This window comes from Thermothelomyces thermophilus, chromosome 6 (genome assembly GCF_000226095.1).
Source record: "Thermothelomyces thermophilus ATCC 42464 chromosome 6, complete sequence".
Lineage (NCBI taxonomy): Eukaryota > Fungi > Ascomycota > Sordariomycetes > Sordariales > Chaetomiaceae > Thermothelomyces > Thermothelomyces thermophilus.
The window spans coordinates 3,833,292-3,861,071 of NC_016477.1; the positions used below are offsets into that span (position 1 = coordinate 3,833,292).

Here is a 27,780-nt window from a genome sequence, read left to right on the forward strand (position 1 = left end):
ATTTTGAAGGATCCGAGAACACTCCTCAACTCGCAGCTTCGTCCCCTATCCTACTATAATGCAGAATCCTAGTGCAACCTTGCGCGTTTTCCGTCCCCTCGGGAAAGCAGGGGCATCATTACCTCGTCGCGAGGCATATCGGCAGGGTTACAATACTGCTACACTGTTACACTACTACACTGCGAACTTGCCCGTCTTACACAGCCTAGTGAGTTCTAGACTACAGTTATCGGCCTTCAAGCTTCGATATCACGAGTAATCCAGGGGGGAATAGTTGGCCCGGATGGATATCCATCCATCTACAATCGCTCCATACCTGGATGTGTGGTATGATTTCTCACGACTCTTGCCGGCGAAAGCCCGAGGTTCGAAGAGGATGCATGAGGTCTGGTTACACGTCCAGTTCTGCACGGGACGCCTCCTCCCAAAAGTTCCCAAACGTACATGTTAAGCGAGCTACGCGGCGAGGCATCAGCAGTGATTCTACACCCCTGGGGTGTTTGTGTCGTGGCAGTGTAGTAGTGTACTGCCTAAGATAGGTAATTACATACCTAGGTATCCGGCCCTGTGGTGATTCGGGATCCTCGCCCCACTGGGGCTGGCTGCCGTCATCCGCATCCTCTGAAAGGCTCGGCCCCGGTTCGGGCTCTCTTCCTTCCGCAAACATCGTCAATAGCAGTAGTCATACGAAGACCGCTTTCGGCACCCACTCCTCCCACACACACAAGCTTACACTACACCAACTCCAGATGGCCTGGGCTGAAAATGGCTGACCGAGCTACGGGTGGGCGGCTGCGCGGAATCAGAACTAGCTCGGGCTGTCGGAGTTGACCCGCGTGCCCTGAACAGACGAACAGACGAACAGACTCGTGGTGGCACCATCGCGGGTCTGATGTCGCCAAGGCGTTTGATAACAGAACAGTGCGTGCCTATACGGAGCTTCAACATCTTTGACGAGAGACTTGGTCATCCAGATTTTGGTTATTTATTTATTGCTCCCTTGGTCAACTACCCGACATCACCACAAACCGCTCGCTTTCTCTCTTTGTCCCTTGTCCCTTGACCCTGACCCAAGACATTCATTCTCTTCTCATCAATCTTTTCTTCCTGCCCAACTGCAACATTCAACATGGCAGGACTGTCTCAGCTTATCGTCTTTGGCGACCAAGCGGTCCCTTACGCGGCCGAGTTACGGCGATTCATCGCCAAGCGCGAAGACTTTACGCTGGCCAAGCTCCTCTCCGAAGCCTACCACGCACTCAGGGCCGAAATCGCCCGGCTTCCCTACAGCCAGAGGACTCAGTTCCCGTCTTCCTCTACCCTGACGGAGCTCCTCAACGCCCATTGCTCCTCCTCCACGACGCCCAGTTGTGCTCTGGACAGCGCCCTGGCCTGTTTGCACCAGATTGCAGCCTTTGTCTCGTGAGTCATGACGAAACAAAAGTTTTTTTTTTTTTTTTTTGCTGACAAAACGGTTCGTCTTAATTAGATACTTCAACGACACGGGCAAGAAGTACCCAAAGTCGCCATCATCATGCCTGGTCGGAACCTGCATCGGCCTTCTTTCCGCATTCGCGATCAGCTGTAGCGAGAGCATTCTCGACCTAGTCGACCTCGCTCCCGATCTCATCCTTCTCGCCTTTCGGCTGGGACTGGTGGTCCAGAACAGGACCGCCTCGGTGGTGGCGTCCGGCCTCGCCGCGGGCAGCAGCAGCACCACCGCTTCGGATTCCACTTCGGTGTCCTACGCCGTTTCCGGCATCGATGGGGCCACTGCCGCCAGCCTCGTCGACCAGTTTTGCCGGTCTCGGTCCCTCGCCCCGGCGGCCCGCGTCTATGTGAGCGCCGTCGGTAACGGGAACGTGACCGTGTCGGGCCCTCCGGCACAGTTGCGCGCCTTCCTCTCCCAGCACCCGGATCTCAAGTCGGCCAGGATGGCCATGAGCGGCCTGTTTCACTCGGCCGTCCTCTACGAACCATCACACATCGCCGCCGTGCTGGAGACCCTGAGCCCGAGGCTTCGCCGCAGCGTCGGCAGGCTGGACATCGTGTCCAACTCGGAAGGGGATCCGCTGATAATAGCATCGGGGATGGCGGCGGAGCAAACCTTGCACGCCATCCTCTCCGACATCCTGTTGCGACCGATGCGGTGGGATCTCGTCACCCAGCGGGCAGCCGAGCTGTTCGAGAAATCATCATCGGAGCCTTCGCCGGAGCTGGACGTGCTTCCCTTCGCCGCAGGAAGCGTTCAGGGGCTTGCCACGGCCATTCGGGAGTCTCGCCGCGGTGGCGAGGCGACGGTGACAGTCGCCGACACGGCCGGACGGCCTCGAATCCCCTCCGCAGTAGCAGCAGCCGCAGCACCAGGGACCGGGAGCCAGAGGGACAGGGCCAAGATCGCCATCATCGGATACTCGGGTCGCTTCCCGGAGGCGGACAGCAACGAGGAGTTTTGGAACCTGCTCCTGGCCGGGCTCGACGTTGTCAAGGAGATCCCCAAGGACCGGTTCGACCCCCATCTCTACTGCGATCCGACGGGCAAGAAGCGGAACACCAGCGGGGTCACGATGGGATGCTTCGTCAAGCACCCGGATCTGTTTGACGCCCGCTTCTTCGGCATGTCGCCGAGAGAGGCCGAGCAGGCGGACCCGGCCCAGCGGCTCGCCCTCATGACGGCGTACGAGGCCATGGAGATGGCCGGCTTCGTCCCGGACTCGTCGCCGTCGACGCAGCGGAACCGGATCGGGGTCTTCTACGGCACCGCCAGCGATGACTACCGCGAGGTCAACGCCGGCCAGAACGTCGATACCTACTTTGTCCCCGGGGGGAGCCGCGCCTTTCTCCCCGCGCGCATCAACTACCACTTCCGGTTCAGCGGCCCCTCGTTCGACGTCGACACGGCCTGCTCCTCGGGCCTGGCCGCGGTGCACATCGCGTGCAACTCCCTCTGGAGGGGCGACTGCGACGTGGCCATCGCCGGGGGGACCAACATCCTGACCAACCCCGATAACTGGGCCGGCCTGGACCGCGCCCACTTCCTGACCCGTACGGGCAACTGCAAGACGTTCGACGACGGCGCGGACGGCTACTGTAGGGCCGAGAGCGTGGCCACGGTGCTCCTCAAGAGGCTCGACGACGCGCTCCTAGACGGCGACCCCATCCAGGCCGTCATCCTCGGCGCCCTCACCAACCACTCGGCCGAGGCCGTCTCCATCACCCGGCCGCACTCGGGAGCACAGCGGGCCATCTTCAGCCGCATCCTCGAGTCGGCCGACGTCGACAGCTCCGACGTCAGCTACGTCGAGATGCATGGGACCGGCACCCAGCACGGCGACGCCTGCGAGATGGACTCGGTCCTTTCCGTCTTCGCGCCCGACTACTCCTCCCGCCGGCACCAGCCCCTATATCTCGGCTCGGCCAAGGCCAACGTCGGCCATGCCGAGTCGGCCTCGGGCGTCACCTCCCTGATCAAGGTCCTGCTCATGATGGAGAAGGGGCAGATCCCGCGCCACGTCGGCATCAAGACCAGGATCAACAGGAACTTCCCCACCGATCTCGACCGGAGGAACGTTCGCATCGCCATGCAGACGACGCCGTGGCCGAGACCGGAGGAGGAGGCCGGAGACGCCGCCGCTTCTTCGACCGGGAGGCCCAGGCGGGCTTTTGTGAACAACTTCGGAGCCGCCGGCGGCAACTCCTCGGTCCTCCTCGAAGACGCCCCCCCGCGGCGGCCGGTGTCGGGTCGGGAGGACCCGAGGCCCCTGCACGTCGTCGCCGTGTCGGCCAAGTCGCAGTCGGCCCTGAGGCGCAACATCCGCGCCCTCGCGGACCATCTCGGCGCCAATCCCGGCACCCCTATCGGCTCGCTCGCCTACACGACGACGGCCCGCCGGGTGCACTACAACTTCCGCGCGGCCGTGACCGGCAGGACGATCGACGAGATCCGCAGGGGTCTCCTGCTGGCCGAGACGAAGGAGCACTACGCCACCCAGAACGGCGAGGTCCCCGTCGCCTTCTGCTTCACCGGCCAGGGGGCACAATACCTCGGGATGGGCCGGAGACTGCTCGAGATTCCTCAGTTCCGCTCTCTCGTCGCGAACCTCGACGAGATCGCGAGGCTGCAGGGCTTCGATCCCGTCCTCCCCGTCATCGACGGCAGCTGCAGCAACAGCAGCAGCAGCAGCACCACTACCACCCCTCTCGAGACGCTTCTTCTTCCTCCGACCACCGTGCAGCTCGCCATGACCTGCCTGCAGATGGCGCTGGGCAAGTTTTGGATCTCCCTCGGCCTCACCCCCAAGCTCGTCGTCGGGCACAGCCTCGGCGAGTACGCGGCCATGAACATCGCCGGCGTCATGTCCGATGCCGACACCATCCACCTCGTCGGCACCCGCGCCGCCCTCCTCGAGAAGCACTGCCGCGTCGGAACCCACACGATGCTGGCCGTCAGGGCTTCCGCGTCCGAGGTGGCCTCTCTCATCGCGGCGCGCGCAAACAACCGCAACCGCCACCTCGAGATCTGCTGCGTAAACGGCCCCGAGGAGACCGTGGTCGGAGGACCCAATGACGAGATCGAGTCCTTCGCCTCGTATCTGCGCGGCATGTCCATCAAGGCAACGCAGCTCAAGGTGCAGTTTGCCTTCCACTCCGCCCAGGTCGAGCCGATGCTGGAGCCGTTCCGCCGGAGCTGCGACGGCGTCACGTTCCGGGATCCCTCCGTGCCGCTGCTCTCGCCGCTCCTGGGCAGGGTCGTCACCGCCGCCTCGGACTTGGGCATGCCGTCGAGCTACCTGAGCCGCCACTGCCGCGAGACGGTCAACTTTTACGACTCCCTGCGGGCCGCAAAGTCGACGGGGGCCATCTCGGACAAGACGGTTTGGCTCGAGATCGGGCCTCACCCGACGTGCTCCAACAGCCTCAAGGCCTCGCTCGCGTCGTCGTCCTCTTCCACTACTACTACTACTACTACCAGAATCTTCCCGACCTTGCGCCGCGGCGAGGACGACTGGTCCGTTCTCGTTCCCACCCTGGCTTCTCTATACGAGTCGGGCGTCGCGCTCAGCTGGGACGATTACCACCGCGGCTTCAAGGACAACCTGACCGTTCTGAGGCTCCCTTCGTACCGCTGGGATCTCAAGAGCTACTGGATCCCTTACGTCCACGACTGGTGCCTGACCAAGGGCCTGCCCCCCCCGGTCCAGTGCAACCACCACGAGCTGACCCCCAAGGCGTTGCCTGCCAAGCCCAAGGAACCTTTCACCATCTCCGTCCAGGATCTGGTGGAGGAGAAGTACGGCAGCGACGAGTCGCGGATCGTGGCCAGATCGGACGCACAACACCCGGAGTTCGCGGCCATCCTCCGGGCGCACAGGGTCAATGGCCAGCCCGTCTGTTCCTCGGCCGTCTTCGCCGATATGGCGCTCACCTTGTTCGCTCGGCTGCTTGAGAAGTCGCCGGTCGCCTTCGACAAGACCGACCTGGGCGTCGAGGTCCGCAACATGGTTGCCGACAAGTCCCTCATCCTCAACAACGAGCCGTCGCAGCTGGTCGAGATGAAGGCCCAGGTCCGGTGGTCGACCAGGCAGGCCACCTTCTCCCTGTCCAGCATCGACCCGCGCAGCGGAAAGCAGACTGCCCACCACGCCAAGTGCACCGGCACCTACTCGCCGATCAGCGGCTGGAAGACGGAATGGGGCCGGCGGCAGTACCTGGTTCAGGGGAGGGTGGATCACCTGCGGCAGGCGGTCGACGAGGACGACTCGGGCGTGTCCCGGATCAAGACGGGCATGTTCTACAAGCTCTTCAGCTCGCTCGTCGATTACGAGCCCCCGTTCAGGGGCTGCCGAGAGCTCATCATGCGGTCGGCCGACTTCGAGTCCACGGCCAAGGTCAAGTTCGACAACACGCCCGCGGGCACGGCCGACAGGTTCAAGTACCCGCCCTACTGGCTCGACAGCCTCGGCCAGATCACCGGCTTCACCATGAACGCCAACGACACCCTCGACTCGAACGAGCAGGTCTTCATCAACCACGGGTGGGAGAACATGAGGCTCTCGGAGCCGCTCTCCGACGCTCTTACCTACCAGACCTACGTCAAGATGCAGGAGAACGGCGACCACCGCTCTTACGTCGGCGACGTCTACGTCTTCAACCCGCTGTCGAACCGCATCATCGCCGTGTACGAGGGTGTCACCTTCTCGGCCGTTCCGAGGAAGATTCTCGACAAGGTCCTGCCCCGCCCGGCCGCCGGTGCCCCTGCTACCACGACTACCACCACCAGCACCACCACCACCACTACTACTACTGCTGCTGCTGCTGCTGCTACCGGCAGTAAGCCAGTCCTTATGCCGTCTCCGCCGATCGCAAAGCAGCAGCCGGCCGCTACCTCTGTGGCCGCCGCGGATAAACTCCGCGCTATCATCTCGGAGGAAGTCGGCGCTCCCATCGCGGAGGTCGTCGACAGTGTTGACCTTGCCGACCTAGGGGTCGACTCCCTCCTGGCCCTGACCCTGTCAGACCGCATCCTCGAAGAACTAGGCACCAAGGTCGACTCGGCCTCGTTCATCTCGGGCCTCAGGTTCCAGGATCTCGTAAAGCTCGTTACAGGAGGAGACCAAGTTTCAGTCTCCGACGCACCCTCCTCCCCTGCGGCCCCATTCATCGAGCAAGGGTCGGCAGTCCCGTCGCCGCAGGCCGTTGCCGCCAAGGAATCCTCACGCGGGGGCCGGGCGGAGGCGGAGGCGGCAGCAGACAAGCTCCGGGCCATCATTGCCGAGGAAGTCGGCGCTCCGATCGCCGACGTGGTCGACGACGTCGAGCTCGCCGACCTGGGGGTCGACTCTCTCCTGGCCCTGACCATGGCGGACCGCATCCTCGAGGAGCTCGACACCAAGGTCGACTCCTCCCTGTTCATCTCGGGTCTCAAGTTCGGCGATCTCGTCCGCATCGTGACAGGAGGAGCCACCGCCGGCGGCGGCGCCGGCGCCGGGATCTCGGAATCCTCCTCCTCCACCTCGTCGGTCAGTTCTTCGACCCCTTCCATGTCGTCGTCGCCGCCCAGCGGACCCCAGGCCGTTCTTCGTGACGAGGAGGCAGTCGCGGTTCCCGACAGAAGCGGCACCGACACGCCCCTCTCGTCCCCGTCGCTCTCGCCGACTCCCCGGTCGGACAGCGACTGCTACTTCGTCGACAGCCGAGACGTCGACACATTCACACGTAAGCCCCCCGCCCGCCCCCTCCCTCCCCCCGTCTTCCGCCACTCCCCTTCTTCTCTCTCGGCCTCGCGTGGTGGCAGGTCTGGCCGCCTGCCTCGCGTGGCTTCCTCCTTTGCGACCGCAACCACAGACCGTCCTCGCCCCCCTTCTTCCTTCGTGTGGCTGTGGGCATTTCTGCAGGCCCTCTTTTCCCTGCTTCGATTCCCAGACTTCTTCTACCACCTTTTCCATCACCATCATCATCATCATCATCATCACGAAGATGGTAGAGATCATCAAGCTTCAGTTTTGCCTATCCGGGGTCCGTCCGTTGAGTGCAATCACTTCAGTTAATTCATTAGCGAACTTAATTAATAGACGGCCAAGCTGACTCTTGCATGGGGGGATGATGATGACTTAGCAGCAGCAGCAGAGCCCGAACCGCCCGCGTTTAAGTGCCCGCCGGCGACTTCGGTCCTCCTCCAAGGCGACCCGTCGGCGGCCACCAAGACGCTCTGGCTGTTCCCGGACGGCTCCGGCCTGGCCATCTCGTACCTCGACATCCCCGACCTGGCCGACGACGTGGCCGTGTACGGGCTCAACAGCCCCTTCGTCAAGAACACCGACGGCATGGACCGCTGCCGCTTCGACGACCTCGTCTCCGCCTACCTGACCGAGCTGCGCCGCCGCCAGCCCCGCGGGCCCTACCTCGTCGGCGGCTGGTCGGCCGGCGGCCTGTGCGCGTACCGGGCCGCGCAGCGGCTGCGCGACCAGTACGGCGAGGAGGTGGCCGGCCTGGTGCTGATCGACAGCCCGCGCCCGGGAGGGCGCAAGCGGCTGCCGGCGCGGCTGTACGACGAGTTCGTCCGGCGCGGCATCTTCGGCACCGCCCCCGGCAGGAAGCCGCCGCCCGCCTGGCTGCTCTCGCACTTCACCGGCTTCTCCTCCATGCTCGACACCGTCGACCTCCTGCCCTGGGGTGGGGGTGGGGGCGGCGGCGGCCCGCGGAGGAGGAGCCTGCCGACGTGGATCGTCTGGGGCGCGAACGGGGTCGACGAGGAAGAGACGATCGAGATCCGTCCCGACGACCCGGCCAACATGGCCTGGTTGCTGAGACGGCGCCGGCCCGAGCAGCTGGGCGCCAATGGCTGGGATGCTCTCGTGGGCGGGGACCGGATCCGGATCGAGGTCGTCCAAGGGGCCAACCACTTCAGCTTGATGCGGAAGCCGGCTGTCATGCAACTGGGCTCGTTTCTTAAGAAGGTCGTTTCCTAGGATGGATGGATGGACGTCAGCCGGGAGGTTTTTTTCTCTTTTATCTTTTTTTCTTGTCTTGTCTTCCGCCTATTTGGTGTGTTTTTCCATTCCTGTTCATTGCAGTTTGTTTGTCGGAGATGATGCGCTTTGCACGTTCTAAACAAACCAACATTTGATTTGATTCTCACATCCCGCGTGAACTGCCAGTGTTCCGAACGTTCTAGTGAGGTGATCTCTCACTGGAGGAAGGAGTATGGCACTCCTAAGTACCAGAGGAGAGGAATTCGAAGAGGGTCATCAATTCATTGGTGTCCTGTAGGGCATCTAATAATTATCTGAGCCATCTACTAGGCTGAAGAACAAGTCATCCTTACATTTAATTATCTCGCTTCCACCCAACTTGGTCTTCATCACCGATTTCCCTTGGGCCTTACATCCTGTGCTCTGCTGCGCGCCGCTGTCATGGTCCTCGACGCCGCTGTGCGAGTTGGATGACGGCCCCATCAGGAAGAATACACAAGCATAATTACATGATTATATACAGCCCAAAAAATGTTGAAGATTTATACCAGGGGCATACTTCTTCATGGACACGCCGAGGAGAGAGAAAAAAACACAAAGAGAGAAAGAAAGAAAGAACGGCATATACGGGTCATCGTCAAGAACGCGGAAGCCATGATCGACAATCATGCTGTTTTCGATGGTTCCCGGCACCCGAGTGAAAGTATACGAGGCAAAGCAGAGCGAGTTCGACGTCTGCAAGTCGAAGCCGTAGGCGGCGTGGCGCTGGTGGGTGCGCCACCGCGAGTAGGCCCGTGATACAGTTCGTTTGTCTGCGGACGCGTTTGTAAGATAAGCCCTGTGGATCTGGCAAACGGGCTGGCAAACGGAGGGTTCTTTGTTCCTATCCTCTACTTATACAGAGCCACAGGGCCAGCAAACGTAGGAAGAAGATATCGCACTTTTGAACTATTTACAATACTACAACCTTCTTCCATCAATTGGAACCATCTTCCATCAGCCCGATTGTGGTCGCGTCCGGGCCGCCGAGGAGCAAGGGGGCACCGCGCTGCTGCGGGGGAAAGAGGCCACGCTCCTGGATGGCGAGCCTGCTGCTGCTGCTGCCGTTGACACTGTCGCGCTTGCTAACCATGGCGTTGTAGTTCTGGCCGTAGAGGGTCAGGTTGGCCGTGTTGGTGAGGGACGAAGGGACAAGCCGGTGCAACAATAGGCCTGGAAGCCGCCGGTGCAGGTCAGCTCGCGTCAGGTCGCTAACCTGGCCGTTCTCGTTGGTCGTGTACGAGTTGGTGTTGCGGGCGACGACGGTGACCTCTGGGTCGCTGCAGGCGGGCGAGCAGGGGAAGCCGACGCCGCGGAAGCCCTCCCGCCGGCAGGAGCCTATGGTGGTGCCCGGAGCGCAGCACAGCGTCTGGACCTCCCCGGGGGGGACACCGAGTTACGCTGAATGCCGGCGACCTGGCCGCGGGCCTCGGTGACGTCGAAGTAGCCCGTGGTTGCAACCGCCGCCGCACAGGGTCCAGTAGCAGCTCGAGGCGACGGCCTTCTGCAGCGTCGCGTTTGCCAGCTGCTTCATGTACGATTCGGCCGCCTCCTCTGAGATGCCGTTGGCCGGGCCAGTGCCCAGCAGGTCCTTCTTGCTGCTGCCCTTGGCGTCGTCCTGATCCAGTGCCCACTGAGAGGAATGAGCGAACCCTTGGTTAGCGATCACGGTTACGGCTACGAGGCCAACGTTCGAGGATCTTTTTTTTAAAAAAAAAGAAAAGAAGAAAAATCTGCTTACAATCATGATGCATCCCAGACACAAGTTATTGGCCAGGGCGATCTTCTGCTGCACGTTGACACCGTCGTCGTAGCTCACCCGCTGGTCCGTGTTCCAGGTCAGCCAGCGGACGCCGGCGGTGGCGTCGTACGACTCCTTGCCGGCTCCCGAGGCCAGGACGCGCTTGATCTCGGCGTTGGAGAGGGTACCGGAGGAGCGGGTGCACCCGTACCAACCCGGGCCGAGGACGACTTTGGAGGGGCTGACGCCGGCGCGCCACAGCAGGGACAGGCCTTCACAGATCTCGGTCAGGTTGGTGTGGGGGCGGATATAAGACCCCGTGAACTTGTTGGTCGAGTCCCGGATGACGTGAACACCATAACCGACGAGATGGCAGCCCTGACCAACATCTACGACCGGGATCTGGTATGTAATTATGTGCCCCCCTTTTTTTCAGCGTCTACCTACCTAATTAGATACCTGCCTTACTTGAGCCCGTGATGAACTTGCGAGCAGAGAGAATTCAACAGCTGACTCCCTCCCACCAGTTCTGCGACGAATGCATCCTGAAGCTTTATCGCCAACGTCTGCTGGACCCCTGGCTGCCCGTCAGCAGTCACACGGATTAATTACCTGATCGATCAATTTGACTCTCTTCAAAAGAACTGCTCCACGACACTGCCCTACACCACATCCGCCTCGGCCTTATTCATCGGTGCTGCCGAGCCTACCGCCACCACCATTTCTGGCGGCGTCACGGCCACGACGGACGGGCCGACGACCACACCGACCTGCGACGGCCAGGTCGTGGAGCCAATAGAAAACCCGGGCGGCACGTTCCCCAAGCCCAACGCGACCGTCACGGCACCCGGCGCCACGGGGTCGCCGACCTACTACAAGCCAGCCACGCCGGCGCACCCGACCGAGTCCGGGACCATCAGCGAGTGCGGCAATTACTACCTCGTCGTGTCAGGCGATGACTGCTTCACCGTCTGCCAACGCTTCGGCTCAACTTCACCCAGCTGCAGGCGTACAACCCGCACCTGACCGACGACTGCCTCAACCTGTGGCTCAGCTATGACGTCTGCGTCGCCCCCGTCACCCCGTAGGCCGTGTCGACCGACGGGACCTGCCCGCCTGGGGTGACGTGCGTCGGCAGCGGCTTTGGCGACTGCTGCTCGCCCTACGGCATCTGCGGCAGCACTAGCGACTACTGCTCCGGCGACAACTGCTACAGCGGCGTCTGCACCCCCCGATGTTGCTGGCGCTGCTGCTGCTGCTGCGCGGTACAGAACCCTAGAGCTAATACTAATTGATGCTGCTGGGGGGGGAAAATCCGTAATCAAATAAATGAGATACAAAATGAACCAAACAGCATTTGGGAACTGGTACTGTACCTCAGAGGATAATACGTAGGTAATTAACTAAGGCGTTGACTGCATAATAGGAAAAGTGCGTAACATGATTGCAGTTGCTCGTCGTAGCCTCGAATTCGGATTCTGTCAGTAAATTGGATCGGGAATTATTTCCTCATAGGGAAAGCACACACAGCAAGTGGGGTTGGCTGCTGGCAGCAGCTTACTCGTAAGAAATCAACAGCAAAGGACCCCATTGTAGTTCGACGAGGAAAGAGCACCTCAAGTGCAACAACTGGGCAGAGAAGCTGCGGCCTCCTCCTGCGTGCCCGAGAACTCAGACTTCGTTGCTTCCAGGAAGCATCACCGGTTCTTCATTGTCATAGCTGCTGTGAACCAACCATGGCGTTCAATTGATTTTGCCCTTCAATCTTCTGCGTCTGCTGAGAAGGGTCCAAAACTGGTAGCTATAAGGACAGAAAACCGCACCCTTTAAACAACAAAGAAGACCAGAAGCTGTCGTCATTACTATTTAGGAGGGCGAGAACGTGAATCTGGACCTGGTTGTTATTTATTTTTTTGGGACCAAATTGCTGACTTAGCAGAAGGTAATCACGTACTAAGGACGTTTTCGGCATATTAAAACGGTCGACCTTATATCCGGTCAGTTTTTACTATTCCATTCCTTAACTCCGTTTTCTATCATACCAAGGTATGATCCTAACATCGCCCTGTGGCCATTAGTTTCACTAACGTGTTTGTTAATCTTATCTCTAGCCAACTAAACGTGTTTGTGGCCCTTCTCTCATGCAAGGCGCAGCAGCTGAGTTCCCAACTGGGCTTGCGGGGTAAATTCAGAACGATGACTGGCGGATGTGTTGGGGTTATATAGTAAGCCTTAGAAGTTACGAATACGTGATATCTTCCGGCTCCCGGGCAGGGCGAACGATGAAGAGATTTGAATTGCGCTCTAGCCCGGGCCGCCAGACGAAGTACTTGTCGGATGCCGATCCTACCGGACAGCGCCTCATATATATCCTCCTCTCTAGCAGCGTCGCCCGGAGTTGACCAGCAGCTCGCTTAATGGCGTGTACCCCTCGTTCGTCAGGCCGGTACGATGGCACCTCCTCCTTGCCGGTGATCACGCCGTCGCGGTAGGATGTGAACGCCCAGCCGACGCCGAGTATACCCGCAGCGCGCCTATACTGCTGCGCCTGCCGGCGATGGCCACGTCCTGTTGGAGGAGGCAGGACATCACGGTGGCAGACCAGGGTGGCGAGCAACACTTCCACCGCGTTAGTGATGTTGCAGACTTCCCCCGGCGCCACCTGCAGGCCACGGCCGGCCGTATATTCGGTCGCGGGTGGCCAGCAGCGCCGCATGCTCCGCTAGCTCCTCTTATTCTCCTACTCGCCCATAGTTGCCGTTCTGTATCGGGTGTCGCCAGTTTACCGACCCAATGAGCGGACACTATGGACTCGCTCGATTACGGTACGAGTAGCCGACAGTGAACTGATGAAGACGGTTTTCTCGAGCTATAGAAGGGAGGGAAGGGTCAGAAGGCGGTTTAGGCGAGGAGTTCTAAGGTAGAGGAGACTTTGGCTCATCATGGTTAAGATAAAGCTGATCGAGCAGGCACGCTAGAAGGGAACGGTTCCCGGAAAGAGCTGGAGATTAAGCATTTTCGTCAGTTAGTCCGGCTATTGCCTGGTCACCTAAGATAAAAGTATCTCCATACGTCCTTAAGCCGAACCGAATATTACGAATTTGCGTCTAGTGACGTAGGAGAGGAAGGCCTAACGGTGGGAGGGCGATAGTGACAGACGATGATTGATTTTTAAAAAGCGGCAACCTTTGTGGCAAATGTGCATTTCACGTGTATAAAGCAAGTGCTTCCCCTTAACACCTCATCTTTAGGGGAGAAAAAAAAAAGAAAATCAATTTATCACACCCTATAAAGACTTAAATTACAAGAATGTCAGTCCTCCAGACCGATGCCCCAAGATAACTATAAATTTATCCTTATATAGAGCTATACTAGTCAGTGAATAATCCCACCCCTTATGCGCTCCCACATAAAACAACAGCCACAATTTGGCCTCCGGCGGCTAGTCAGTCCACGTACATGTACATGTGCGTATGTACAGGGGCTGGAGGGAGGGTGGGGGCCGAGTATTCGGGGGCGACGCCACGCGTTTGAGGGGAGGTTACATGAACTAGCGCCAACAGCTGGAAGTCGCCGCATCAAGTGTGGCCGGGACGCTGCGATTAGGGCGCCAACACGGCGTCGTGAAGCGAACTGTGATTCATCGCGACCTCGAAGGACCCAGAAATTGAGGCCCTACGCCGTGGTCAGCGCCCTCAGGGGCTGCTCAGAGAGGTACAACCTTTCCGAATGATCTTCACGGCTAGTGAACTCCAACCTCCGATGGCTAGAGTTTCTCCACGTCCTCGGCCAACCGTTGGCCAGCCCATAGCATTCTTGAGGCCAACAACTTGGAACCATGGCGGCGCACTGAAACTACTGCTACGTGCCGAACCTCAAAGATGGGCCCCAGCCCGGCGCAGCCCAACTCAACTAACCCAAAATAACTAGTTGTTGGGAACTAATTAATGGCTTGACGGGCCCTAACACAAGACCTCGACTCGTGGCCGCTAGAGAAACCCCACGGTTTTAAGAAACTCGAGCTACACAATACTGTTAACATTCAAGGTTCAGTCCAACAACTCTTGTGGCGAGGAACCGAGGAGAAAGTATACCCAGAGAGGTAGATAATATTGTAGACTTTCTGTCTTTTGCGATCAGTCTAGCAATGTCCTCTCAAGCAGAAAATGGGTGGAGGGAGGAGCAGGCCGCACTCTCTTCGTCAGGGGCGCGGCTCGAGACACCACAACCATGGTCACCCCGAGCTGTGCTAGGCCCTTCGGCCATGACAGTCTCGACACGGCCGCAGCCTTTCACAAGTATCAGGGCCTGTTCTGAATCACCTGGCCATATTTCCCGACGCATCAGGGACACATCCTTCAACTCCTTTTGTCTCTTCGCTGCAGAGCGAAGAAGTCTAAATACCGTCGCCTAGCGCGACTGGATGAGGTCAAGTTCTTCTCATCACATCGCAACTACAACTTCTCAACTCATATTTTCATTCATATCTCCTCCAACGCTTTCATTCGTAATTCCTTCCCATCTTGCCTCTTTCATTTATATTCTCCTCCCTCGGATCGACTGTGAGTTCGTCGCCCTAAGAACATCCTTGTTTCTCCGACCCTCTACCAAACGGTTTTTGCTCAGGAGCTTGCTCGCTATGTCTCGGGTACAACTCGCTGGTATCGACGTGGGCCAAGACAAGTGCAAGTCGGCACCCTATGGCGAGCAGATCTCTACGCAAGGCCTCGCTACCTGTATCGGCATCGTCGCGTATGGAAAGTACGGCGCAGACACCGACATCAACAAAGTGATGGCGCATTGCTCCCCCGGCAACGTAACGTACGTTATCGGCCACGAGTTTGTTACTCAGGTGCGAGCGTCGGGGATGGATATCTCCGGCATCTCCATGAGCTGCGCGACGCGGACTGTCAATGACGACGGTCCCTACAGAATGAGCGACCAGGACCTGCGGCAAACGATTGCAAACCGGCATCAGATCTATCCGGACCAAGTCACCAGCCAGCAGATACAAGAACTGAGGGCGGGGATGCGGCGCCAACTAGATTCTGCAGAGGCCACGGCAAAGTTGATCTGTATGGATCAACTTGGCGTGTCACCCACGGTTTACCGTCGCCGAAACGCTGACGTCGCTTCTCTGTACCCATTTGGCACCGTGGTGGCAACCCCAAGTCCGCAGGGGATCGTCTGCATCGACGGTAACAGAGTGGCTAGGATTCCGGACTCGGCGGCCCCGGCTCCCGCTGCTTCTAGCGGAGGCAACTACGACAATTCACACGACTATGGTGGCGGGAGCGCCAGTTACGACCCATATGGCTCTGGTGGCAGCGGGAGCACCTCTGGCGGAGGTGCCTACGGCAGCGCCTACGCCCGTGCTCCGAGCGGCAACACCTCGACATGGCGGCCTCCCAACGGCGGCCCCGGCGGCAGTGGCAACGGTGCCTCGCAAAGGGATGGCGCCTCGTCTAGACCGACCGGCAGCACCAGCCAGGTGTACGCTGCCAGCACCACCTCCAGACGGGACGGCCCCAGCTCTCGCGGCAACTCCTCTAGGCCGTCCGGCAACTACACCAGTTCCTCCAAGCCTTCGGGAAGCTCCGGCAGCACCGGCAGCACCGACAGCACCGGCACCACCCGCCACAAGACCTCGAGCACGCGGCGCTACTAGAGTTGAACGTCTTCCCCTCGTCTTGAGTCTGCAGTCTATGCTTTGTTGAGGGAAAGAGGGCCAAGTACGGGGTGGGTGGAGAGGAAGACTGTTTGCTATCGCGAGACGGCGCTGGATTCGTCGTTTGCGTAGCAATTTGTCAGTTTAGGGCGCATGGGCTTTTTAGGATGGAACGGAACTGCCTCTGCTGGCCAGAGGCTGGTGACGGAAGAGGAGCAGGAGTGGGTGTTGGAGCAGGGAATAGATGGTACTTTGGCTGGCCAGGTACTAGGTCGTTAGGGAGAGAATAAACATGCCCGGCGCATTGTTTTTTTCTTTGAGACCTGCAACTGGCGACACTATAAGCCTGAGCTCAAGCTATGTCATCTATCGCGGCCTCGTCCTCATTGATGTGCTAGCTGACGGCGCTCATTTGTCCGGCATTTGAATTTTGAGACAAGTCGTGACGCAGTACGGATAGAAAGCGGTAGGTCTATTGTCGCATTTGGAGCTGTTAGAACAGGGGGTGGAAATTACCCCTGAATGAGCATCTTACAGCGTTGATACCCGACGTCGCCTAACTGGGCCAGTTCTTCCACCAATAATATGTAACTCAATCAATCAAGCAATTCTACCCATCTGTTTAATCGCGATTTTGAGCTCTATTTTACGCAGTTGCAGTTGACATCCATCTTCGCGATCTTCCATATTGTGGTTCCAACAGGAGCCCCAGTTTGAAGAGAGGCTCGAAGCGGTGAGTTGGGTTGCATCCAGAGCAGTCAGGGGTGGCAACCCCTCACCTCCATAATTAACCCTTGGGCAAAGCTGCGGGGGCTCGTGCATTTAGGATCATGCAAATATCATGCAGCACAAGGCAGAAAGCCCGCAGCACGCCACGGGACGTACTAATAAATGACACATTATCTTGGTTCTCCCTCTTTTGACTTTTTTCTTTACTCCTGCGCAACCCGATCAATCACGTACTCTAACACGGATCCGGCAACGCAGACGAGGCTATGGGAAACAACCCGAACCAGACGCCCCTGCTCTTCAACGACGTGTATTTTAGTCGTTGGGAGCAGCAGATATTTCCGTCCCCGTCCGTATGGGCGCCGTTTCCCCGCCTCCCAGCCGAACTGCGTCTGCGCATCTGGCTGCTTCCTCTCCAGCAGCACCGCATGATTGAGGTCGATCTCCACCCTAATACCACCGGCGACAACGATACTCCCCAGTACGCCGACCGTAACCATCTCGGTCGGATTGTCAGCGGCCGGAGCCGGAGCTACACCTCCCGTCTCCGGGGCCGCGGATCCTATGCGCCGTCCCTCACCCCACTCCTCCGCGTCAGTCGCGAGGCGAGGGCAGCCGCGCTCAGCTTCTACCACATACATCTGCCCTTAGGTACAGGGCAAGTGCTATACCTCAGCTCGGAGTACGACGTCGTCTACGTCCGACCCCGGCGGCCTAAACCTATTAGGCGGCCGCCGGAGTACGACCCCCAACCCGAATTCGGTGCCATCCTCGTCGACTTTTTACACGACGCCCGAGCCTACGATTACAAGGACCAAGGGTATAGCTTCCTCCTTTCTTTGTTTCAGCCGCAAACGTCGGGTTTTTGAGCTATCTAACCCGTAAATGTCTGCCTATAGAGTTAGACACCTCGCACTAGACGGAGAGATTCGCCACTACCTGCTCGGCTGGTTCGAGGAGCGCGTGAATTTGACCCCGGAAATGCTCCACCCGGCCGCAGCGACGTCGTTTGCCGATATCCTCCGCCATAAGCTCCGTTCCCTGCTCTGCCTCGTCAATTTCCGGGGTTTTACGAGGGGCATGGGCGCCCCCCCACTCGGGGGCGGGTGGCGCTCCCACTTCGCCCAAACGTTCCCCCTCCGTCGACGAGGCCATGTGACAGGGGCCTTCCACTGGCTCCAAGCCGACCCGCGACCTGGCGTTGAGCTCGACCTCCGCCAGGTCCCTATCATGGATGATCCCCATCTGATGTTGCGAAACTGGCGGCGACTAGAACACCTTTTCGGAGTGACGAGAAATCAGCAAGCCAGCCGAGAAAACGATGACGACTGCGGATTCTGCCTTTATGTCTGCGCCACCCAGGAATGGTCAACTCCAGACATGCGGCGGATGGATTGGGCCGGGACGTGGAATGTACGGGAGATGAAAGCAGAGGCGGAGGCAGTGTGGTCGCGGGACGAGCTGGCGCAGTACCTCCAATACGAGGCCGAGGATTGGGACGAGAAGCGCTGGTACCCCGCCCACGTCTTCGGGAGCACCGTCCAATATCCAAAGTATAGCTCCGACTCTCGAGAGGAGGCGGAAATATTTGAGGCGATGGAGAAGCTGCCCTGCACGGCCATCGGCATGTGGCTTTTCCCTGCCGAAGCTTTCCCGCCGCCCACCATTCCCCAGCTGCTCTCTTTCAACCTTTCGGCCGTCCGCCCCAGTCTACTTCTATTTCAGGTTTAACAGCAGCTAGAATCTCGCCGAGTCATTTAGGCAGGTTCGTTGCACGGGCAGCAGCCGAGCATCGTAGAGGCCTGCTCGGGGCTTAGCTAGGCTTAGCCTTGTAGGTAACAGTTAGCCAAAGGTATAACGTGTAACGGTCCACGCGTTGGCTTAATTTACTGCACAAGGCATAGGAGGAATGACCGGATTGCTTCGAATAGGGAGGGGAAAGGAGAAAGCTAAATGACAGGAGGAGCGAGGACGGCTTTTGACATACAGTGGTGCGCAGAGAATCGTCTGAATTGAATGGATTGAATTAAGCTAAAGAGAAGAAAGTAGCTGGTAGGTTGGAGTAATAGTTGTGATTGCTAACCGGAGAACTCTCGAACGGGATCTCGTCCGGCAAAACATCAGGCGAGCGTTAGGCCGAGGCAGCTACGTCAGCAACCGCAGTCGTGCAACACGTCTGATTTTGCCACTGCTTGCTTCCACACTACTGCATCCACACTACTGCATCCACACTACTGCATCCACACGGCCCCTTTCTCAACGGGATGCACCTCACTGACCCGCTCTTGTGTTAATAGCAGAGGATGTACGTGACGTATTCTTCCGAGAATCAGTGTGAAAAGCAGCAATGCAACACGGTCACAGCAGCATAGCTCGCTTACCGCCTTATGAAGTCGATATTAAAGTCTCTGAATCCTCGATGAGGTATGTGCGCCTCCAAGTTTTACTCGGGAACTATAGGTACAGATGTACGGATTACATGCATGTGTATACACAGACAACTAATGACCAAACCAACTACCTAGCGTCTTAAGCGCCATGTCTGCGAGGAAACTTTCGAGAGTTACACACACGTACCGGGGGTTCCTAGGCACGCATCGCCCCCGGGTGGTCAGTCGCGGGTTTCCCGTCTCGATGGTGATGCCGCTGGCGAATAACGTCTACTCTCAAAGACATCAAGCCCATCTCCACCCCAAAGAGGGCATTTTTGTTCTCTAATTAGAGCGGGACCCAGAGAGGCTCTTCGATCTTCCCGGTGCATTGGCCATTTGTCTACCTGCATAACCTAATTACATACCTGCTAACTTGCTCTCAGACCCGAGATTGAATCACCATAACAACAGGTCTTGGCTCACGGCTGAGGTACAGAGCGGAAACACGTACTCTGCAAAATTGACGTGAAACAGGACGAATACTTTGGACTCAGTCGAGAGTCGCGCGCCAGGTGATGCAGCATTGCCCCGTTGCCGCCCCCCCTTACCTTTGTTCCGGAACGCAACAACCACGCTCGCGAGCGAGAGGTTTGATCTCGGGTGTCCCTGTTCCGTCAAAGCTTCCCTGTCATTAGCACATCATGGAGACGATCTGGGTCTAAGTGTCAGACCTCAGAAATCAGTCAACATGCGGAAGAGGGAGGGGGGGAAGGTTAGTTGGCGTGACTGGAACCCAATCATGCCGGTTCGACTCTCGAAGCATAAGACCAGCAATCCCCCATCGTCAAGAAGTTCGGGTTCAAGCCGCGGCAGGTTCCAGACCTCTCAGTCCTAAGCAGGCCTTTCCTCTCCAATCCAACATCACCAACCATCCAAACGGCGGCTCAGTACGACGGGATCATCATGACAGCCATGACAGGAAGCAAGCCGGAGCAGCCCGACAGCCCGCCCAAACAGCTGCACATAGGGGCCATCAACCCCTTCGCACTGGTCGAGGCGCTCCTGGGCCGCAAGCTCGACTGGGACAAGACATCGACGGGCTATCTGCTAGCTAGCATCCTGCAGACCGACTACGAGGAGCTGTTCGACATGCGCTTCCACTCCATCCTGTACGCCGGCATCCGCCTCAACGACCGCGGCGACAAGGCCGAGCCCATTCCGGCCAAAGAGATGCATACGCTGACGGAGCGCGACCTCGTCACGCCCGACTTCTCCAAGGTCGAGAAGCTCGGCGATCTCGGCAAGATGGGCATCAAGGATCTCGAGAGCATCCGGGTCAAGCATGCCGCCATGTCCAACGGCAACCTGCGCCTGACGCTGGAACCGCGGGCGGTCGGCAAGACGCTGCGCAACTCGGAGATGACGACGACCCTGCGCGAGCTGTGCACCCCCTTCCGCATCCACAAGGAGGCCGAATGGACGCCGCCCAACGGCACCTGGACCGATCTCGGGGCCTGCTACTCCCCGACCGCCGCCGCTTTCAGCAACCAGGTCCAGGGGGCCACCAGCAACAGTTGGCTGATCGCGGCCCTGACGAGCGTCGCCTGGTCCGACCCGGCCACCATCAAGCACTACGCCGGCCGCCCCGCCTCTTCGAACCACGCCTCGTGCTGTAGCCGCGGCGGCGGCGGCGGCGGCGGCGACGACGACGACGATGTCGTGGCCGGCAGCGCCAGCGAATGCCGACTCTCGATCAAGTTCCACAGCAAGGGCGGCGACAAGGACGCGCCCACGCGCACCGTCACCGTCAACTGCGAGCTCCCGACCAACAAGTCGTCCTCGATGCTCATGTACTGCCGCCCCAGCTCCGTCAACGCCATGCCGGTCTCGCGCGTCCGCGCCTGTGGAGGCGGCGATCTCTGGCCCGCCCTCTACGAGAAGGCATTTGCCCAATGGATCACCACCGCGACCACCGACGACGACGATGACGACGAGGGCATAGACGAAGACAGCCACGATGGTCACGGTCTTCACCACGGCCATCACGGCCATCACGGCCACCACGGCCACCACCACGACCGCAGCGAGGAGGAGGAGGTGCGGCAGCAGCGGAAGCACCAGCGGCCGGACCTGACCCAGACGGCGCACGGGGACCCGGTCAAGGCGATGGCGCAGCTGACGGGGCGGGAGGCGCAGTACTTCTTCACGGACTCGCGGACGGGGGCGGACCTGCTCGGGCTCGTGCGCGCGCACTGCGTCAACCAGCAGGCCGTGTACCCGGCCGTCGCCTGGACGCGCCCCTCGCACCCGGCCTTCCGCGGCTGCACCCTGGCCGGCAACGTCGCCTACAGCGTGCTCGGCTGGGCCGCGCCGCAGGAGCGCAAGCGCTACGTCATCCTGCGCCACCCCTGGGGCGTGACCGAGCCCGAGGGCCTCGCCAGCGGCTACTACCCGGGCGTCGTCGGCGGCAGCGGCAGCGGCCTCGACGTCCGCTTCTGGCCGCCCGCCGCCATGCTCGACAGCCGCGGCGTCTTTGCCGTCGAGGCCGCCGCCTTCAAGGAGTACTTTGCCGGGTTGGGCGTCGCAAAGTAAAGGAAAAAGAGAGGGAAGAGGGGCCCGGGTTCGGTTGAGGGGGGATAAGGCTTTCAAGGGATAGTGACTCCGTTCAGAAGAGGGGCAAATGAATGTATGTACAAGGATGTGCGAATTCGGGACCGAATTGCTCTTTTTGTATGCCGTATCAACCGCTATTATTGGCAATGTAACAGGCCTTCTATTTTATATCAGAAGTCCGGTGGGCTGTCGACCTCAGTTTTCCGACAAGTCATCGCAGGTTAACCATTCTGTATAACTATTGGTGATGATGAGTAAAAACATGACTCTCATTAATGTGGCAGTGAGAAAACTGTGCCAAAAAAAAAGCAAGTCCCCTCGACCGGAATCGAGCCGGTGACCTTTCGGTATCGGTAAACGCATTTACAGCCGAACGTGATAGCCAACTACACCACAAGGGGATTTGATTCGCTCACGCTTGTCTACGCAGTTCCACATCTGATAGGCTGGATTCGCTCCTCCTTCGGCCGCCACAAGACGCTCGAGAACAAGGACATGCTCGGCCAGGATGGTCAAAAGGCACCCCGGATGTTTTAAATAAATCCTGTCTGCGGTCCCTCATTCCATCACGCTACAACAATAACACCGCAGTGGCGCCATGGTCAATGGTGGACCCCTCAGACCCAGCATAGCATGTGAGATATTAAAAGAGCGTCGGAACGGATTGTCCCATCAGCCAGAGATTGGAAGGCGAACATACATGAATAATTAGAATGTCTCATCGGATAGGTTGGAACAGAATTCGGTCCGGCCACTGGCGGCAGACAGGCTTTCTTTCTTGTTGTCATGCCCAAGTTGAGACCGAGGTCAACTTGTTGCTGTAATTACCCCGTCCTTCGTCGCGGAACAACCAACATCCTCTTGCTTGTCTCAAAGAAATGGCACATTTTATGGCCCTCTTCTTTGAACCCGGAAGCATGGCTTACTTTGGAATTGAAGTTGAAGCCATCAGAGCTATTATCTGATGTCTTTTAATATGTCGTGTCTACGCTACTCGTAGTATGCAACTCCTCGTAATTTGCTCCTCCCTGATCTATAAAAATAACCAGGTACAACAGATACCGAGCGTGACAAGGAGAGGGACATGGTGCCGGGCACTATTCCGCGCCGGGCGCAGTAAAGAACCAGTCTATAGTTATGGCATGTTAAACCAATCAACCCGGTGGCCCCAGAACAATACAAAAAAAGGTTTCAAAAAAAGGAAAATTAGGTTCCCTGAAATCAATATATCTGCCGCAACCAACCCAAGGTGGCCCTCTCTTCATCACTTTAATTACCACGAGAATGTCATCAGGGCAGGATTCAAAACTAGCGGCAGCAGCAGATGCGAGGCGGCGACCGTGGCCATGGGCAGGATGGCGACGAAGTCTTTAATGTGCCAGCTGTAGGGGATGAAGGGAGCGACGGCGAGAATGATCATGCCAGCGATGAAGATGGTGGCAAAGAGCATTGAGATTTTGAACTGACGGAGAGCGTTAGCTAGCTTCCGTTTAATTAGACAGACCCAAGCCCAGTCTCACAAGCCACGGGTAATTAATTAATTGCATTTACTCACCTTCTTCAACACCTTGGGCACCTCGATGAAGAAGTTGGAGAACTCGGCCTCCTTGGCGGTCGCGCCCCACGTCATGTCAATCTCGAACATGTGCGCCAGTAGGGCCTGCGACAGGTGCAGAGACAGGCCGCCGAGGAAGACGGCCAGCAGGAAGGTCCACTTGAAGTTCTCGTACAGGGCGTACAGGATGCTGCGCTCGCCGACGCGGTACCGCATGACGGCGAGGGCGATGTTGCCGAGGCCGTTGAAGACGAGGATGATGGAGAACCAGACCTGCCACGAATCGACGTAATACTTGTCGAGGTAGCCGTTGAACCAGCCCATGATGAAGTAGTTGATGCTGGTCATGATCCAGGCGGCGGCGATGGCATAGTACGTGCCGATGTACGAGATGACGGTGACCTTGGAGGTGAAGCGAATGTTGGAGAAGAGGAAGCGGCGGAAGAGCGGGGTGAAGGGGCCCTTGTAGATCCACTTGCGGATCGGGTGGAAGAGCAGCTCGTTGCAGCCGTAGGCGTACTTCTCCCAGCGAGCCAGCTCGTCGTAGACCGTCAGCGACACGCCCTCCTTGAAGCCGTCGCCGGCCCAGGCGGCGAGCCGGATGATGTAGCCGGCGCACTGGAGACGCAGCGACATGTCGAAGTCTTCCGACACGTGGCTTTCCGACCAGAACTTCTCGTACCCGTCCTCGTCTTCGTACGAGACCTGCTGAATGGCAGACCACCGGAGGATGGCGTTATGGCCGACGAAAGGGGCCACGTCGCCGTTGGAGACGGTGTAGCGAATGGCGCTGTAGATGAGGTTGGTGAAGAAGGTGATGCCGTTCTCGAAGTAGGTGTGCACGACCTGCATGACGCCGGACGAGAACTGCATGATGCCGACGTCGGGGGACAGCTCCATCTCCGAGACGGCATCCAGCAGGCAATCGGCGGGCACGCGCGTGTCGGAGTCGACCAGCAGGATGTAGTCGCCGATGCGGATATTGCCGTCGGCCCAGGCCCGGCCGTCCTCCTCCAGGACCTCCTTCAGGGCGCGCTCGTAGGCCAGAGCCTCGTCGTGCTGCGTCCAGTCGGGGGTGCGCTGGATCGCGGCCAGCTTGTCCTCCACCTTGCACGAGATCATGAGGGCGAAGTTCATGTTGGAAGCCTTCTTGAACTTGCCGCGCCGCTGGAAGCCGTTCTCGCCATGCTTCGGGCGAGCGACCCACCCGATGCTGTTGTCCGCATAGAATTCGATACGCGCGCGGCGGTCCTCCTCCGAGATGAGCTGCAGGCCGTCGTCGTTGATAAACATATTAGCCGATCCTCCCTGCAGCTCGTACGTCGACATGGCCTGCTTGATGGACTTGACCGTGGGCGCTATGACGGCGTTGAGACCCTCCTTGTAAACGGGGCACTGGACGGTGACGTGGGGCAGAACGGAGGACCGCAGCCTCGGTGGCGGGCGGGCCGAGTAGAACTTGGAGTTCACGGTGAGCTGGCGGATGGGACCGAAGATCTGCGCCAGGCAGCCGACGATAACTTGGGCGAAGAAGAGGGTGAAGAACATCTGGACCGGGAACAAGGCCACGAGGGCCAGGCGGACGTAGTTGCCGTCGACAGAAACCTCGATGGCCAGCTGCCGGAAAGCGGCCCCGAGCGATACCGTGACCAGGATGAGCGACAGGCTGACCAGGTACGCGTTCAGCAGGTGAACCGGTCGCTTTTCCGGCTTCAGCTCGCCGCTCTCCTCGTCCACTTCCGGCTCTTCCACGGCGGCTACGCCCTTCTCGTCCTCGTTGTCCTCCGCGCCAACCTTCCACACGAGCTCCATCAGCTCCGACTCAATTGCCTTGGCTCTCTGGACCAGATGCAGGGCGTCGTCGTCCCAGACGATCAGCAGACCCTCGGACGCGACGAAAGCGGCAAACTGGTGCTTCCGCGCGCGGGGGAGGTCGTCAATGGTCGCGAGGATCTGCACGCGCATGCCGTTCATCAGGGGGACATCGACGGCGTCCGGGGACCACTGTAGGAACGTCTTGATCACCCTGGAGTTGACTGTCATGGCGCACTGGGTCCGTTAGCGTCTGCCACCACCATCCCGAACTTTCCAACTTTCCACGGCATTGTCGGGACGGACCTGGACGTTGAGGGCAGTGCAAGCCGCCGCAAGCGGCGAGTTGACCAGCTGCGGCGGGCAGGCCATATACTGACCCCTCGCCTTCCGGAGAAGGACACCCTCGATCTCACCGCTGCCATCGGATATCCAGAGGTGTGAACATTGCTGCTGGTAAAGATAATTCACCATGACCTCGTGCTTGATTTCATCGAGGACCGAACTCCCTGTTGACCGCACCGACCGGCCCGAGATGGATTGCGGCCTCGAGCTAAACCTCGGGGTGGGAGGTTGCAGCTCAGAGGCGGGCTGGACTGATGGAGCCGGGTGGTCCTCGGATGCGGATGGCTGTTGCTGGTGTCTTCCATGTTCTCTTGGTGGTGAAGCTGGCGTCGGTGTTGGCTTCGACCCAAGCTTCTCAGCCTTGAAGTAGTCCCCGATCCCCATGGCAACAGCAACCGAAAAAAACAGGACTCGGATTCTCTCGCCCTGAAGCCCTTGCGCGTCAACAAACGGCCATACGGAGTCAATCGATTGAGGCAATGCTGCATGGTAGATCAATGGCACGCAGATGCTCAGCATCGCCTGGTTCGAATGCTTACCTGCTGATAACTGGGAGGAGGTTGCGGTCTATGCCGCAAGTTGGCTGCAGATCCCCCTGGTTTCCTAATCCAGTTCCCGGTTCCCTCACCAAGTCTTCAAGCAAAGCCGACGGCGTCTCTCGAGGGAGGTTGCCCGTCGAGCGAATGTTGGACCACCGCTGTCTACAAAAAACAGCAAAGCGAGCGGACGGCTTCAGGCGACCTGCAAGCCAGGAAGCAGCGAAGGGAATCGGTTCTTGGAACCGATGCTGACACGATCTGATGCCGAGGCTGTCGACTGCCAGGATAGAATCATCCGTGCATGGCCTGACGAATGTTGAGAAGATCGAAGCTCGCTTCTGCCGTGCTGCGATGATGCGGCGCGAGCAAGCAAGCTTGCTTCAGGGTGGATGGTGGATGGTGATCCTGGCCGGTTCCGGGCGCGTGGGAACAAACGAATGTTGATCGCCGGAAGCTTGGGGAGGGGCAAGGGGGGTGAAAAGGGCGTACGGATTAGTGAGCTGCCTTTGTGCATAGTTACATATTGGACATACATACGGGTAACGCAGCCTTGGGTAGCATGGTGCTTGCTATGTGTGCTGGCGATTGGTCTACACGTGTAGATGCCCCCGACGCAGCTGGCTTGCCTGGTTCGGCGGAGGGACCAGGCGGGCGCGGTACCCAAGTGCTTGGCGTCAGGGTCCCTGGTCATCGTGTGGATGATGTGTCGCAGGGATCAAGGGGGGGTGAGGGTCCGGTCTCCCTTTCGTCCAGCCGCATCCTCGCGAAAACGTAACATACGAAAGTGTTTCCGTACGGGGTAGTGTACGAGCACACCTGCAGTAGTTCGTACCGATTACCCGAACCCGCCCGCAGCGGACTATCGGTTCTTGCCAAAATCCTTTTCCGAACTCCTTCGCAAATCTTGTGCTTGTTGTCATTCTAGCCGCCTCCAGGGCACCATGGCGGTAAGTTGCACGGGTGTCATGGCGTTTGCGCGGCGGCTGGGCTGTGTGGGCTGGAGAGGAAGTGCGTGACTGGGTTTCTTTATCGCTCAATCGCCAATTCGGGGCCACCGGTCAACAGAAACTCGACCTCGATCGCGTATCGTGAGTGCAACGGTTGGCCACTGCGCGCTGCATCGATGAGGCATTTCTTGTTTCTCTTTTTTTTTTTTTTTTTTTTTTTTTGCAAAAGACGCCGAGTTCGTTCCATGTGCAGTTGCGTACCTTGCCCTAGTCGGTCAGCGTTGGAGTGTGCCGAATATTCGCACTCGTTTCTCCCCGCAAAACGGATCTCGCCGGCAATTTGAGAATGAACAGGGAAACAGCGGCCAATGGCTGTGACGGGACCACCCGTTCTTTCCATCGACGCAGTTTTCAATGCCAAGGTATTTCAGGGGCATTTCTTACAACCATTGTCAAGAAACACCGAACTACGACTAAGTACGGAGTACACTACTAGTAATGCAGAAGCAAACTGAAGCCGAATCTATTTGCCAGCTGAAACGAGACGCATGGCCAGTTCTTCAGCAGCACTTGATACTCCACTTCCGCTAGCATCCAGAGACTGGGTTACCACCCTACGATGAAAGCCGAAGTCAAATTTGACCCCTGAAGCCCAAGACAAATAGTTTAGCGCCCGGAAAAACTGGATATCGAAGTTCGACCGAGCGGATGGAAACTTTGACGCGGGTATTGTGTGTGTAAGGTATGTATGGGCCTCGGTACGGTACGGTACGGTACGGTACGATACGTCAGAATCAATACGGAAACACACAGGTAAATTACCATACTTTGTAAATATCGATTTGAGCAATCTTGTACGACCCATTCGCAGTCCGCACTTCGTACCCTAGCGCGAGGAAAAACACGGCGACCTGTCGCCAGAGTATCTGCGACGACATTGCCTTGGGGA

General features: G+C 58.6%; 9 protein-coding genes and 1 non-coding gene across 10 annotated transcripts; 5 read left to right on the forward strand and 5 right to left on the reverse strand.

The window, feature by feature from the left end:
• Window positions 1-1,129: 1,129 nt before the first annotated feature.
• On the forward strand, window positions 1,130-8,828 carry MYCTH_105482 (polyketide synthase; the record flags this gene model as incomplete). Its single annotated transcript, XM_003666386.1, has 3 exons — window positions 1,130-1,422; window positions 1,490-7,370; window positions 7,572-8,828. The coding sequence occupies 3 exons, from the start codon at window positions 1,130-1,132 to the stop codon at window positions 8,466-8,468; spliced, it is 7,071 nt and encodes a 2,356-aa protein (XP_003666434.1). The 3' UTR covers window positions 8,469-8,828.
• Window positions 8,687-9,093, reverse strand: MYCTH_2311121 (uncharacterized protein). The gene has a single exon (XM_003666387.1). It carries the CDS (start codon window positions 8,952-8,954, stop codon window positions 8,775-8,777), a length of 180 nt encoding a protein of 59 aa, XP_003666435.1. The 5' UTR covers window positions 8,955-9,093; the 3' UTR covers window positions 8,687-8,774.
• Window positions 9,094-9,954: 861 nt separating this feature from the next.
• On the reverse strand, window positions 9,955-10,590 carry MYCTH_2042719 (glycoside hydrolase family 18 protein; the record flags this gene model as incomplete). The annotated part of the gene is made up of 2 exons (XM_003666388.1): window positions 9,955-10,143; window positions 10,252-10,590. Coding segments are annotated over 2 exons (528 nt in total), but the record flags the coding sequence as incomplete, so codon positions are not given.
• Window positions 10,591-10,730: 140 nt separating this feature from the next.
• MYCTH_2135780 (uncharacterized protein) lies at window positions 10,731-12,257 on the forward strand (the record flags this gene model as incomplete). Its single annotated transcript, XM_003666389.1, has 4 exons — window positions 10,731-10,838; window positions 10,894-11,220; window positions 11,253-11,335; window positions 11,390-12,257. 4 exons carry the CDS (start codon window positions 10,731-10,733, stop codon window positions 11,544-11,546), a joined length of 675 nt encoding a protein of 224 aa, XP_003666437.1. The 3' UTR covers window positions 11,547-12,257.
• Window positions 12,258-12,490: 233 nt separating this feature from the next.
• MYCTH_2130345 (uncharacterized protein) lies at window positions 12,491-12,967 on the reverse strand (the record flags this gene model as incomplete). The annotated part of the gene is made up of 1 exon (XM_003666390.1): window positions 12,491-12,967. The coding sequence occupies one exon, from the start codon at window positions 12,965-12,967 to the stop codon at window positions 12,491-12,493; it is 477 nt and encodes a 158-aa protein (XP_003666438.1).
• Window positions 12,968-14,914: 1,947 nt separating this feature from the next.
• Window positions 14,915-15,505, forward strand: MYCTH_34819 (uncharacterized protein; the record flags this gene model as incomplete). The annotated part of the gene is made up of 1 exon (XM_003666391.1): window positions 14,915-15,505. A coding segment is annotated over one exon (591 nt), but the record flags the coding sequence as incomplete, so codon positions are not given.
• A 1,268-nt stretch (window positions 15,506-16,773) lies between these two features.
• On the forward strand, window positions 16,774-18,825 carry MYCTH_2311122 (uncharacterized protein). The gene is made up of 2 exons (XM_003666392.1): window positions 16,774-17,468; window positions 17,548-18,825. The coding sequence occupies exons 1-2, from the start codon at window positions 16,915-16,917 to the stop codon at window positions 18,377-18,379; spliced, it is 1,386 nt and encodes a 461-aa protein (XP_003666440.1). The 5' UTR covers window positions 16,774-16,914; the 3' UTR covers window positions 18,380-18,825.
• A 989-nt stretch (window positions 18,826-19,814) lies between these two features.
• On the forward strand, window positions 19,815-21,612 carry MYCTH_2140707 (uncharacterized protein; the record flags this gene model as incomplete). Its single annotated transcript, XM_003666393.1, has 1 exon — window positions 19,815-21,612. Exon 1 carries the CDS (start codon window positions 19,984-19,986, stop codon window positions 21,610-21,612), a length of 1,629 nt encoding a protein of 542 aa, XP_003666441.1. The 5' UTR covers window positions 19,815-19,983.
• A 334-nt stretch (window positions 21,613-21,946) lies between these two features.
• Window positions 21,947-22,034, reverse strand: MYCTH_t174. The gene has a single exon. It is a non-coding gene; the product is annotated as a tRNA-Tyr (tRNA).
• Window positions 22,035-22,757: 723 nt separating this feature from the next.
• MYCTH_2311126 (uncharacterized protein) lies at window positions 22,758-25,970 on the reverse strand. Its single transcript, XM_003666394.1, has 3 exons — window positions 25,307-25,970; window positions 23,189-25,237; window positions 22,758-23,095 (listed from the first exon to the last, which is right to left on the reverse strand). The coding sequence occupies exons 1-3, from the start codon at window positions 25,727-25,729 to the stop codon at window positions 22,907-22,909; spliced, it is 2,661 nt and encodes an 886-aa protein (XP_003666442.1). The 5' UTR covers window positions 25,730-25,970; the 3' UTR covers window positions 22,758-22,906.
• Between the last annotated feature and the right edge of the window lie 1,810 nt (window positions 25,971-27,780).

Excerpts from the sequence above, each read along its gene's own strand:
- MYCTH_2311122 (XM_003666392.1), top strand. The coding sequence starts at position 16,915 with ATGGGAAACAACCCGAACCAGACGCCCCTGCTCTTCAACGACGTGTAT. Across the intron at positions 17,469-17,547 it reads TACGATTACAAGGACCAAGG|AGTTAGACACCTCGCACTAG; the intron begins GTATAGCTTCCT and ends GTCTGCCTATAG.
- MYCTH_2311126 (XM_003666394.1), bottom strand. The coding sequence starts at position 25,729 with ATGGGGATCGGGGACTACTTCAAGGCTGAGAAGCTTGGGTCGAAGCCA. Across the intron at positions 25,238-25,306 it reads GCACTGCCCTCAACGTCCAG|TGCGCCATGACAGTCAACTC; the intron begins GTCCGTCCCGAC and ends TAACGGACCCAG. Across the intron at positions 23,096-23,188 it reads TGCCCAAGGTGTTGAAGAAG|TTCAAAATCTCAATGCTCTT; the intron begins GTGAGTAAATGC and ends GCTCTCCGTCAG.
- MYCTH_2311121 (XM_003666387.1), bottom strand. The coding sequence starts at position 8,954 with ATGGGGCCGTCATCCAACTCGCACAGCGGCGTCGAGGACCATGACAGC.